Source organism: Haliaeetus leucocephalus, unplaced genomic scaffold (assembly GCF_000737465.1).
Source record: "Haliaeetus leucocephalus isolate CR32 unplaced genomic scaffold, Haliaeetus_leucocephalus-4.0 Scaffold328, whole genome shotgun sequence".
In the NCBI taxonomy this organism is placed as follows: Eukaryota; Metazoa; Chordata; class Aves; order Accipitriformes; family Accipitridae; genus Haliaeetus; species Haliaeetus leucocephalus.
The window spans coordinates 1,783,061-1,796,739 of NW_010972764.1; the positions used below are offsets into that span (position 1 = coordinate 1,783,061).

At 43.4% G+C, this 13,679-nt stretch overlaps 1 protein-coding gene across 1 annotated transcript in view; it reads left to right on the plus strand.

The window, feature by feature from the left end:
* Positions 1-240: 240 nt before the first annotated feature.
* ANKRD33B (ankyrin repeat domain 33B) overlaps positions 241-13,679 on the plus strand; it is a 38,914-nt gene continuing 25,475 nt past the window's right edge. The window contains exon 1 of the mRNA XM_010571446.1: positions 241-672. Coding sequence (XP_010569748.1) covers positions 241-672 — 432 coding nt within the window. The remainder of the gene's footprint in view (positions 673-13,679) is intronic.

The window sequence follows — 13,679 nt, forward strand, 5'->3', positions numbered from 1 at the left end:
GGCCGCCGGGCTGCCGCAGGGCGACCCGCGGGAGGAGCCTGAGCCTTGCCTGAGGGCTGGAGGGGGCGAGGGGGGGGCTGAGGGATCGTTGCCCGCCGCCCAGTTTGCTCGCACGGGGAAGAAGCCGAGGCTCCCCGCGGCCGTTGGGCGAGGGAGGGAGGCCCGGCGGAGCCGCTAGCCGCGGTGCCGGGCAGCCCTCGGGGCGGGGGGGAGCTGCCGGCTGCCGGCCCCGGGGCCGACATGGTGCTGCTGTCGGGGGACGGGGAGCAGCTGGCCGGGGAGAGGGTCTGCCCCGCGCCGGCGGCGGAGAAGGAGCTGCCGGGCGCTGAGGCGGAGAGCGGCCCCGAGGAGGGGGCGGCGGGGACGGCCGCCGAGGGGCCGGAGGAGGAGGAGGAGGAGGAGGAGGAGGACTGCGAGGAGTACGAGGACTTCTCCGAGCTGCCCGACACCTGCAGCATCGCCTCGGACGACTCCTTCTACCCGCCGAGGGGGCTGGAGGACGAGGAGGAGGAGGAGGAGGACCGCTGGTCCCTGGAGCGGGGGGAGCCCGACAGCCCCGAGGCGCTCAGCCTCTTCCGAGCCTGCTGCACCAACAACGCCGTCGTGCTCAGGGCGCTCATCCGCCAAGGCCCCGAGGAGGACGAGGTGCGGGAGACCGACCGCAACCGCCGGGTGAGCACACCGCGCCCTGCCGGCCCCCCCGGGTCCGGTCCGGTGTAAGGGAGGAGGGAGCGGATGAAATTCCCGTTTTCCCGCCGTCAGGTTCGAGCTGGGTCTCGCCCTCCCGCAGGATGCTGGGGAGAGGGAGCGGGCGGCATCGTTCGTCTGCTGGGCTCGGCCGTCCTCCTTGCTGGGCGGTCCATCCCCGGTCAAAGTTTGTGTTTCCCTTCTATGTTGGTGTTTTTTTTTTTGTTTAGCACCCCCCAGAAATGTAAGTTTGCTCCCTGTTCCTAGAACGCCACGCAGGGCTCCTGTGCTAAAACCAGACTTTTCAGGGTTCTGCTGGTATTCGGTTTGTTGCTGGTGAACTCTTTGGGGGGTTTTGTGTCAGTAGAAGGTTTGTGGCTCGGGTTTTGCCTGTTCCTTGGTTAATCGCAGGGACAGAAGTGTACTTCACTGAATCAGGTGACAACTTGGGAAAGATTTCCTGCCGAATGTGTAACTAACACCATGCAGCTTGGTGGTTCCTGCTCACGATCCTCCAGGGCTGGAGGCACTTTGTGCCCCTCTAGCCTGGGATGTTTTAGCAACAATATTGACGATTAGAAAGGGCAACTCCTCTCACTACTATTACTACAACTTACATTAAAACTAAGACACTTTTACTTGTAGTCTGCATGAACAATCTCCAAAATATGCTCTGTGACAGGAGCTTTTGGAAAGAAAGCCTGAGTTATTTTAATTGGGTTAATGACATGACATTCTGGCAACATAAGTGGTCTTTACATCGCAAATAATGCAATAATTTGGGTTTGGTGCTATTTGGAGAGGGGCTTTTCTTGTGTCTTGGACGTATGTACTTGTAGGATTTTTCCTATAACTGTCTTTACTTCCCCCCCTCAAAGGATTGTTTTTAATACAGGTTTTTAGTGATCTGATTCACTGTAAATTTCTGCAAAAGATACAAGTACAAAAAGTTGTATTAACACATCTGAGGGGGCAGCAACCTATGGCGTGGGGGTGGGAATGAGCACAATAGGCTAGAAATGTTTTAAATCAACTTTTCTGCCCAGGACAACTTACGATGTAGTTACCCTCTTGGTTGGTAACATGTGAGATCCGAATGTACATTACAGGAGATTTTTGAAGATCCTGCAGATACATTGATCCTATATATGAGGTCTAGGCCTGAGCTGGAGCCCAAACCCAGCCCTGACATTGCGTGGACACTCGCCCCTGCCGAGGTCCATCAATTCCCTGTGTCTCAAGCGTGCGAGGGTGAGGGAGGTTTGGCCCCACTGTACGTGTGGCATGAAAGACCAAGTCCCCCCATGGCTGTCCTTTCTGAAAGGGTAGCCTTCCCACCCAGCAGAAGGCACGCAGCTGGCTGTGAAGCTGCCAGCATCCTCCGTCTCAGGGCTGGGGTCCTGGGGAACTGAGTCAAGGGATACGAAGAAATTCAGCGCAGGCATCAGCCCTCATCCCCCAGCAGCTCCTTCTGCAGCAGTGATCAGATCAGGGTGATGAAAAGAGTGAATTTACCTGGTTGGACAGTCGTCCCTGCACCATCCCACTTGCCCAAAAGCAAGTTACTACTCTTTATCTCTCCAGCTTCCCAGAAAAGAAACAAAATTGTAGCTTGAATCCAAACTGAAAGTTCCTCTTATTTGTTCATACTGTTAAAAAAAAAAAAATTCTCTGCTTAAGCAAATATTCCATTTGACCTGAAATTAAACTTTGACATCAAATTCTGTTTTCTGCATTTTTTATGAAAACCAAGTAAAAGAAGTTCTGGGATTCAGCAACTTCTGGAAGCCTCATGAATGATGTGGGAGGCATGAGTTCAGTTTCTCTGTCTGCCTCCCTCAGAGAAGTGCCCTAACTACAGTGGTACGGAGCAGGATAATCTGTCATTTCCAGACAGATGTGAATGGGATGGAGAAACCTTTCTGCTGGGAAACTGAAACTTTAGGTGTGACTGCAGTCCCGACATCTCCACAGGGGACATCAAGGCATATTCACGTTATTTTGCAAAGGAAAACCACCTTTTTCAGAGAACTTCACCTGACAAAAGGGAAGTTTCGCTCAGGTCTTTTATCACCCTTTCTGTGGAATTTTTGTAGCTCTTGAATTTGCCTGTCATATAAAGTCATTGGACATTATCCATAAACAAAACTTAATTTCACTGCCAAAAAGTAACTGAACGAATTACGTATACCGCTTGTGCTAATGACATTTTTCAGTTGCTAAAACTTGTACTGTTGGCTTTCAGTATCTTCTTTCGCTGGGATAATGTTTTTTTGCAATGCTATCTTGCATGCATTTATTGGAAAGGTTTTTGGTTTTGTGGTTTTTTTTTTAACACTGTAAACAAATAAGCTGAACTTTTGTTTCCTCTAAGTTTTTGTTTCTTTTCTGTGAGGCAGGAGAGGGAAGGAAGGATAACTTGCTTTTTGAGGAGCGGGATGGTGAAGGGAGGGCTGTCCAACTGACTATATTAACTATTTTCACAATCCTGATCTGATAACCTCTGTTAAGTATGTACAGTACAGTTTCATTTTCACAATTTAAAAATTAGTTTTCTTTAAAATAGACGAATCATGTAACAGGTTATGGTAGTAAGACAATACCGTATTTTGATTCTTAAAGTAATTAAACTCAACTTGCAAAACATAACATGAAGAAGAAACTTCCTAACGGTTAAATTCTTTAAATGAATTTGGGCACAAACAGCTGGAGTTTTACCATTGCTTTGTTTTCAGATTTTTACCTTGTCCCTAAAGTATAAATGTATAAATTTGAGATTCAAAAGGAATTATTTCCAAAAATGCTAAGATCCATAGGTGACTTACTTATTTTCCTCCATTCTTTTTATCAAAATTCATCAGTTCTCTCTTTCAAGTCAACTTGCCAAGGCTGGGTAGTGGTTTTTTGTGGGGTTTCTGCAGAAGCGTATTTTTCCCATGGTCTGTTTGTGAGCTGTAGAACCTCCCTGCCAGGCACAGGTTTTCATTAAATTCACCTTCCTGCAGTAAAACAGACTCCACAACATCCGCTTTATTACCCACCACGTGTAGCCTGAAGACCGGTACCTTCCCTGTCTCGTTTTCATTCCTGTCGAGACAACAACAGTTTATATATCATTGTCTGCATAGGATCCCCAAAGGGTTGATCCCCGCATCTTCGGTTGCATTGCTGTCTGCATATGGAGTCCCAAAAGGCTGGCTTGGTACTGCTCATTTCCTCTCCTTGCCAAATCTAATACTGAAATATTTGGAAAACAACTATGACAGCATGTAATATACTAATTGTAGATCATGCAGGGCAGCGTCTCATTCATTAACGTTGATGGATTTACCTGCCTCACGCTGGCAATGAAGAGGGATTTGCAAATATATATGAGAAAATAAAATCGTGGCTCCGGTGGAATCTCCTGATCTGGCTGAGACCAGAGTGTGATCCAGAAAATGTCGCTGCTTTTCTCCACATGCTGGGGGGACTGTTTTTGCCTCCTTACTAGCCACATTTCCAGAGTATCAGATATTTGCATCTCACAAGGTTTAACACCTCTTCATATTAGATCTTGCCTGGAGACCAGTATCATATATACTCAGAAAGACAGAGTTTCAAAATCTGGTGTTACCTAACTGCATAATGAAAGCAAATTTAGAAATTTGCCATGACAATAGAGGAGGCAATAAGGGATGGGAGGGAGAGAGAAGACAGCAAAGCACATTCTCATGCCAGATTGAAAATAATCACTTCAGCTCATCCACAGAGAGGTTTTGTGTTAACCATCCACATGGTATAGTCTGTATTAGTAGGTATTCTGTAACTCTGTATTTTAGAGTTGATATATGTGTGAAAATACTCTATTGAGTCTTTTGCAGCTTTTCATTTTTTATGTCATTGTTCAATGATTCTTTCATCCGGTTCCATTGGTAGCTAGGAACCAATCTGCAGTTAAACAGTTTATTGTTGCAAGTATACCATTATATAGTGGAGATCGTACATTTGTGATCTTCGTTTTGCTGCTTTAAAAGGTGTGGAGACAAAATAACCTGTGTGGCTCAGCTTGTAAGCTCTTTCTTCTCCTTTCTGAAAATATTCCTAAGTCCATATATGAGCACAGTTAACTTTTCCCGTTAGTGCTTTATGCAGGATGCTGATGATCAGTACTGCTCTGGAGTAAGTTTTCCTTTGAGGCTGGTAGTTCTGCAGCTCTGTCACCAAGCGGGCCTGGATTTGTTTGGTTTTTTGTCCTCTCCTTCTTCTGCTGAAGGAAGAAAACAGAGTTTGGAAGGATATTATTGCTCTTCTTGATCTAAATTTCTTTTGAGTTCCCCTCTTGTGTTGCTTAGTACAAAAAACAAATGAAGAATTACCAGGGGAGGGAGAACGATGCATCAAAAGCCTGGAAGTTGCTGCTACTGAATAAACAAAAATAAAGTAGAGATGTCCTGGCTAGAAACCTCCTTGAAACGCTTGTGAGAACGTAGGGTTCTGTCAGCTGTGGAAGTAAGCCCAGAGAAGCAAGAGCAGGAGGGAAGTTTGCCGGGGGGGCAGTTCACACTGCAGGGTAGAGCATGAATTTGGAAGGTGGTTTCCCTGCTCTCCTTCTCTCCTCAGCAGGAGAGTTTTAGGGCTGGACTCCTAAAATTGTGATGGGCTGAGAAGGACAGGGAGCCAGTGGTTCAGTTCCCACTTCCCGGGTGAGGGAACGCTGTGCTGGATGATGCTTTTCTAGAAAGTCACATATCACAAAAAGCGCCAGAGCTTGTGTAACACTCCATTAACCTGTTTTTATTATTTTTGTTATCTTCACAATGCTAACTTGTAAAAATAAAGAAGGAGGAGCGCAGCATTTTGTGATGAGGGATAAAGATCTCCCTGTCACATATTGCTTTTCAGTTGTCATGGCACACAGCTTAAGTCATCCCAAGTCAGAAAAAGGATTTGAAGAATGTCATCTGCTACAGTGCTGGGAACTTTTTTCATATTTTCATAGGCAGTTTCAGTTCCCTCATATTCTCTCAGACAAGGAATTCTCACGGGAGGGATTGTGTTGAAACTTAACATCGTGACACTAAAGCATGAAAGGGAATTTTTTAGGGTGGAAATAATTTTAAAAAGACCCTAACAGTAAAAGTAATCTAATTTAAAATCTTCAAAAAAGTACAGAAATACCGAAACGCACTAAAAAAAAGTCCCTGAAAATACGTATGTGTTTAAAAAGGAAGTGAGCGAGCAAGGCAAGGCAAGGAATAGTAGATGTCAAAATACAGAAGCTGCTCAAAACAAATTGGGAATCCTTCAAATACTGTAATTACAACTCGAGGGAAGCCAGCAGAAAGGAGTAGAAAGAGCATGGAAAATATGAAGTCCGTTGGCTAAGAAGGAATTCAGTGAGTTAACCAGAGTGCGGACCAGATTGATACAGATAGGAGCTCGGAGGCGTTGTCAGAAGAGCGTGGGCAGGTTAGCTGTCTGCCTGCCCTTGTCTGCGTTCATCTGAAGTGTTAGGTGAGTAATGCCTTTGTAAATCTGGCACAAGAACATATCCTTTAAAATAGCTTAACTGAAGAAGAAGTATATGCATGGAACGTGATTGCTATGGAATAAAGAGAAAAATTAATAAGGACCATGGGGTGCTTAGACATAAAGAATGGAAATGCAGGTCTGTAGCAGACCCCTGGAAACGCGTGACCAGACCTGCTGCATCCTCTGTGCAGTTGGCAGGTAGTAAGGTATAATTTGTACTTAGGGTCAAAAGCAGCATTAGTTAACAGATGTAACTCTTACGGAAATTGATAGATACAGATTTGAAGACCTCATCCATATCAGAAAGTTGTACAAGTTTAATCCAGTTTCAAGTTACACAGCTTTTACAGAAACCAAATGAAGAGCACTTTCCTTGAAGAATTTTGACAAATTGCTTAATGCAAAGTGTACAGAACATAAGGGATGTTTTTAGCCTGACAGTAGCCCAGAAGGTCATAGCAATCTTTTGTTCTAGTTTAAGCAGTGTTTCATGTTAGTTTCTTAAATCAAGTGTTTGGACTTGCAGAGCTCCTCAGAGATGCAGCAATGACCCTGGTTACCCAGCTGAGCACAAGTTGACTCCAGATGTAATAAAATGTAGCTGCATTTAAAAATCTAATGATAGTCTAACAAAACTGGTTGTCTGGTCCATCTGTCATCAATATTTATGACAGATCTGTAATGGTGTCTTTAACAGAATGTGTCTGTAACACAGGTTACAAGAAACGTGACCTCAGGATGCCTTACTGCATTCTTCCAGGACAATCACTGAGGTTTATTTCACAGTGCACAATGTGACATGCTAATTCCTTCATCCCATTACGAAATGCAAATTTATATTCTTGTGGAGGAATTACTCAAGAAGGAATATTGGCACTAATATTCTCCCTTAAAGGTTCCTAAGATCCTTTCCCTGAAATTTTATTGAGGCAGAAATTCAAGATTTACCTAAATTTGCGATTCTTGTAGTATGGTATTTTAAAAAGGTTATTTGGAAGTAATGAGTAGGCATTGTAGATATGTAGGCAACTTCAGACAAAAGTTTTGCAATTTTTGATGCTGAAGCTGCAAAAAAGAGTAGGTCTAAAAGGACTTAAGAGGGAGAAAGGAGCTTCAGAAAAGTCCATGAAGAGCAATCATCTTTAGAAAAGTCAGGTTTAAATCCTGCAATAAAGGCGGTGGAAGAAAGCGAAAATGACATTGCTCTCCTTATTGCTTATGGTGGGACTGAAGTCTCCTATGCAGAAGACTTGGGTATTTAACTGCAGCCAGATTCAGGATAAGAAAACTCTAGAAGCATCTTGGGACACGAAAAAGAAGGTTATTTTTCCTTTTTTTTTCTGTAAACACCAATAAGTCATTGCCTGGTACCTTGTCTATCAAGGCTTTAGGTCTCAAGGCAAGTTCTCTGAGGAAGAAAGAATAAATGGTCCCATCTCAGGCACTGGGCTCAGAGCTGGGTTTCAGGGGACGTTTCAAAAAGGCTTTTGAGATAGGTTCACTTTGGCATGTGCCACAGGAACCACTCGTCGTCTCATTAATTTTAATCACATGGTTTTCTGTGTGTGCTTGGGAATAATGTAAACTACGAAAATAAATACTAACAAAAGTTGAACAAGGAGGAGAAGTAATCAAAGTATCTATTTGGTTCTATCCAGAAATTGCAGCAGGTACTATTGCATTCAAAATCTGTTCTACTACTCAAGAAGATACAGACTGAAAGATAAAAAGCCCCAAAGCCCTGTTATACATTTTGGTAACGATTACCGTGTAATGGAGACCCAACAAAAATCAGGGGATTTATCGCGACACTATTATGTGTTGGTAGTACTTCGTTTTCACAGAGGAGAACGATGGTGAGACTAAGTAGTAACTCTTGTATGACTTTACGGATGTTGGTTGCTTCATGCCAGATGAGCCTAATGAGCATCAGGTTTCTTTTAAATTACATTTCATTAAAACGCGTTTTTCTTCTTCTAAAGAAAAGTGATACGTGATCACTAAGTAAGATTCGCTGTTAATTTTGAAATAAAGATCGATTTGGAAATCATCAGCAACCTTTTACTTGCAGAAGATCCCACTCGATGCACACGGGCTGTGTGTGCATTGCCAGGGGAAACCTCCTCTGGCAGGAGAGCACGTCCACCCTACTCGGAGTTATCCTCTCAGGAGTGGACCAACAGTGTCCACATGGCCGGCACGTGGCCCGGGTTTTCTCTGAGTCCCAAGTGGTTCTCCTAATTTGCCTTTTTTTTAGGCTTTTCAATTTAAAGTGCCCAAAGTAACATCATTTGAAAGGACAGGCGATATTTCCTGCTGTGTTATAGTTCTGGAAATCATTAACTGCGCCGATACTAACATTGGTATAATACCTATTGGCAAATGCTGTGTGCTTATTTCAGATATGATGAGATAGCTTTCAGGTAGGATGACATAGCTAACATGATGCTCCAGTTTTTCCCAAATTAGTGGTTCTGCATTAATTTCAGTACCTTTTCCAATTCTCACACTCTGTTTATACAAGTCCTTCCATTCTGGGTAGTTCTTTAGCAATTGACATAAAAAGCACATTTTGTAATGCTAAAGATTTTGCTGCATATTCTTCCTATATTGCCTGTCGTTGCTCTGTGGAACTCGGTTTAACTTTTGTGACTGAGGTATGGTTGAACAAAGGCCACTTACTAAAAGCTGCTGGTAGATTTTTTAAATAGAAAAGAAAATCTCTAGAGGATGTGAAAGCAATGTAGAACTCCCACGGGCTTTATTGGAGACAGGAGTTCACCTTCAATGTTTTCATAAATAAAGTTACTCTCAGCCTTTTAAATTATCTAAAATGTTATGCCACATAGGTTTGAATTTACCTATTTCTAAGGGTTCTTTCATTAAACACAAAAATGAAAACCCTTGAACCTGGGCTAAATATAATCCTGTAGCATACCCAGTGTGTCACAATAAGAAATAATTAAGTACCGAAGGAAGAGGATGGTTGTCACAGAGTCTGTAGTGGCACATCTGGCAGCAAATTAGCAATTCAAATTGTATCCACTGTGGGAAAAACCCACAATGTGGAAATAGTTCCCATTTTTCAATTCTATTATTTTCTATTATGTCTGTTAAATTCCACAGGGAGCAATTTGAAAGCAAGCTGATGCAAAACGGGAATGACTCACGGTCAGGCTTTTGTTGCTTCACACATTTCAGATGTATAACATTTTGAGCCTGATCCTGCAATACTCTGTCACATATGTGGGGTTTGGGGTTTGTTTTTTTGTCTTTTGCCTCTTTGCCTCTTAGTACCTGAGGCCCAATCTTTGGGACAGCCTGTGTGTAGACAGACTGGCCGTTGACGATGAGAGATGCTGCCAGCCACAGCTCAGAATTGGGCTCATGGGGAAGTTTTGTCTCTCACGTAAGCCATTGTTATTAGTTTTCTGAAGTGGAAAAGTGGCAGATAACTGAACATATTGAATGTGTTCATAAAAGCAGCCTTTCAGGGGCATTTGGCTTTTTTTTGTTGTTTTTTTTTTTAGAAAACCTAGGTATTTTGCAGTTAGTAGCTCATAGGAAAAAAGGCTCAGCAGACCTGTTTACCATTTGATTGGGATATAGGCGAAGGCTAGCCATGTGTTCATAAAAGTGTCTTTAGGTGTGGGTGAGAGGAAGGGGAAGGCTGTCTTTGGAAGGTGGTAGGGTACTTCTGCATATCTTGAAGTATTGCATGGGTTTGAAAGGTTTCAAGAGAAGGCAGAGTCAAAGCTCAAGTCCATAAAGGCGTTCATTTAAAATATTTTTCTCTCTACAAAGAAAGATTTTCTATAAAGAGCATGAAACAGCAATAGCTTCTTAGACAAAGAGTATAGAATAATAAGTATTGGTTGGTTTAGGAAAATGAAATACCACAGATATTAATGAAACCGTAGTGTTTAGACTTACAAAGCCCCTCTGAGCTCCTAGAAAGTGCGAGCACAATAGAAGAGTTTTCTGGTTGCACCGAGACAAGCAGTGCTGCGTAGTAAATGCCGAGATGTACGGAGCGACGGCACCCAGGGGAAACCTTTGGCTGGGAAGCAAGATTTTTTTTCCTTGCCATGCTGCAGGCGGTTCGTCACCACCGTGTGAGGCAAATCGTGCCCGGTGGGAGGCTGAGCAGTGTACCCATGTCAGAGATGATTCTCTGCGGCTTCAGCAGAACCCCCTGCACCGAAATTCCAGTCCGGAACGAAACCCACGTCGTTCCTGGAGGGCAGCTCAGTTGGTGGTTTGATGGTGAGGTGGCGGTGAAACTGCTTGCCGTTTCATGGGTGACAGGGAGAGAAAGCGCTTAATTTCAAGGACCCTGGGAATGGAGTGAAAGCGTCTTCCTCGCACCGCAGGGGCAGAAAACCAGGGCAATGCCCCGAGCAGAGACCGTCCCGCAGGCTGCAAGCGGTGGCTGTGCAGAAAGGCTCGGGCAGCTCTGGGGTCCCCCATTAACCCCCTGCCAGCACCAGCCGGGGGTCCTGCCGTCGTTTATGCAAGGTGGGACTGAATCTTCCTTGCCAGCTGTTGAAAGGAGGCTGTCGTTGGTTGTGCTTTGTTTTGTTTTTTCTGCTCTGCTGCTGTACGGTCCGCGGGTGTTTCCCAGCCTGGAAAGTTCTTCCTCCAGTGAGGATGCAACAGGGATGCCCACGCGTGAAGATACCCATGAGCAGAACTGCCTGTGGAACCTGAACTGAGTATAGGTACATGATAATCTTGTTAGCACCTTACCTGAATTAAAATAGCATGTATGCAGTTTATTGAAGTCAGGTGTCTCGGTACATTTACAGTGCTTACCTCCATACAAGTTCCCATGAAGTGTATTGGATCCATTACATACATGTGGAAAACTCCCTGCAAAAGCAAGATAACTAAATGTGACAGGTGAGAGCTGCCTCACCAAATTCCACCTGTTGCAATAAATACAGTTGCCTGAAGACTTTGAAAAAGTTGCTTTTGAATGTTAAAAATATAATCAGATATTGCAGTCCTTTCCCACCATCCATTACCTCCCAATCACCCTGTTAGTGATACGACATGAATCAAACATTGAAATATTTAATACTCAGACGAGACATTTTAGAAGCAGTAAGCAGTATCAGCATCCCAGAACAAAAAGAGAAAAAACGAAAGAGATGTGGTGAGTTAATGTCAGTCTTTCTCTGAAAATTTATCACCCAAATTATTTTCCTCTAAGGTGCAAGGTTGTGAGATGTCTTTCACTTACTATTGTCATTTTTTCTTTCTGTGGGCATTTTTAGCTCGACCTACTTTATGCTTATTACAGTCGGCGCAGTTGATTTATGGGCAGAGGCTCCATTCACAGATGGGTGTGGGTAGACCTGAGGTATTTTGGTGTACATCTATGGGATTGTTACTGTGCATTTCACAGATGACAAACATACAGCGAACTGATCATTCTCTGAAGATCTGAGTTCAAGTAAGAAGAAAAAAAAAACACCTGAAAGATTCTAATACGGTGATGCTGTTCCCCAGTGCTTCTCACATCTCAGGTCCAGGACCCTCTTTTCTGCTGTCGTTAAGGCAGTGAAATCGCCTCGCTACCAGGTGTCAGCAAAAAATACCATGATCTTTCTTTCTTTGGGGTCTCCTTTGGTGTCGGAGGAGTGACCTCATGGTGGGCTGCGTCGGCGCAGGACCCGGGGCACAAAAAGCCCCCGACCCGCGGGTGCCCGCTCGCCTCGCCGTGTCCCGCTGGGGTCCTGGGCACCGTGTCTGCCGGGGCAGAGGGTCGGGGGCTACACCTGGTCGTGGGGTCGCGTTCACGGGGGTTATTGCCTGAAAAGTTCACTTTGGCTAGCTTTTGCGCACGTTTGGCTGAAGTGCGTCTCCCCAGCAGGGTGATATGAGGGCTGCTGGCTTCGTGCGCCTGTAGCTCTCCATGCTGCCGTTATTACTTGGGCAAGTTGGGTGTGCAGAAAAGTACAGATCGCAGTTCTGTAATTAATATCCTTTGTAAGCCAGTCTACCGTCATTCATCTGCTAACCTGCAGAGCTTGAAAATTTAGGTCAAATATATCCGTGGAATAAAATTCATGGTTTAAGAATTTTAAAATGAGAAGAATAGATTCATTGTTTTGAGAATTTAAAAAAAAACAGTAATCAGTACTAGTGTTTCTATAATGCAAAATTGTAATTGTAATTGCAGTTGGTGAGTTTAATGTGTATATCGGCCCTTCTCTGTTTACTCCCTGCCATCCACAAATCACATTCCTCTGGGGAGGAGGTTTTTAAAATAGCACTTAGGTACCCATTCAGACTTGTCTAAAAATACCATATTTTCCACTTCCTCATGTAATAAATAGTACAGTGTTTACATCAGTTCTGATTTATCACTAAATTGTTAGTGTGTGTCTTAAAGGAAATAAGAACTAGAGCAAAGCCTATACAATTTAGCAGCTTATCAGTCACAGGTGAAAGGGCAAGTGAGGATTGTTCACGTGATACAAGAACTAACAAAAACATTCAAATGTTGTCATCATTACTTTCACAGACTCACTTCTCTTGTTCCCACAGCTGTCTCCTGTTGTTTCCTTTCAGATTTTAAGGTCTTCAGGTAGTGTATCTGGAAGGAATCTACCTCATTATTGGCGCTACTGCAATCAATAATATCATTCCAAAATACATGATTTTGAAGTCTACCTGTATTGGCTGAACTTTTAAGATCATTGCTACAAAGCGATATCTATTAGTATAATCATGTTATTTACAACAGTTCTACTGTGCAAATATCCAGTATGAGATTTATAAACATTAAGGAGAAGAAGGTGATTTTTGGCTGTAGGATTTTGATACTAATGTTAGTTAGTATCATCAGTTAATTGCAACAAGCCTTCATTTTGGATATTTGCTATTGTTTGTTTCTTTCCAGAGGTGGATTGAAGGAGTTGGACTCTGAAGGTAACAGGAAACATCCTGCCCATAATTTTCAGGTAGAAATCCAAAGAGCAGACCTTCTGGTCTTAAAAATATTCCATATCGGCAAGTAGCATTCTCTCATTTTGTGGCAGAGAAATAGAAAAACAACTCCAAACACGTAGCAAAACATTTGAAAATGATCTGTTTGGGGGGAAAACCTGTTACTGCTTCCAGGTGCCTGAAAACTGAGGGAGAAAAATGTAAGTTTTACTGTTCTTCCACTGCTGCTCTGTGATCTTTTTAGCTAATAGAGAGAGAGAGTTCTTAGAAAAACTGGGATAAGGAACTGCAACAGTTGGTCAGTAATTGTAAACCTTCTAAATATGTTAGCTACCACTCCTCACAGAAAAGAAAAGAAGAAAAAAAACCCAGTATCTTCTGAGATAATGAGAAAGATGCTTTGCCTGATGAAGTGTTAAGTGGCCGGTGATCAAACTTGTTCATGTTTTTTGGATTTAATTTCATTTCTGTAAAATTTTGCCTTTCTCATCGGTGCGAGTGAAGGAAGATCTTAACAAAGC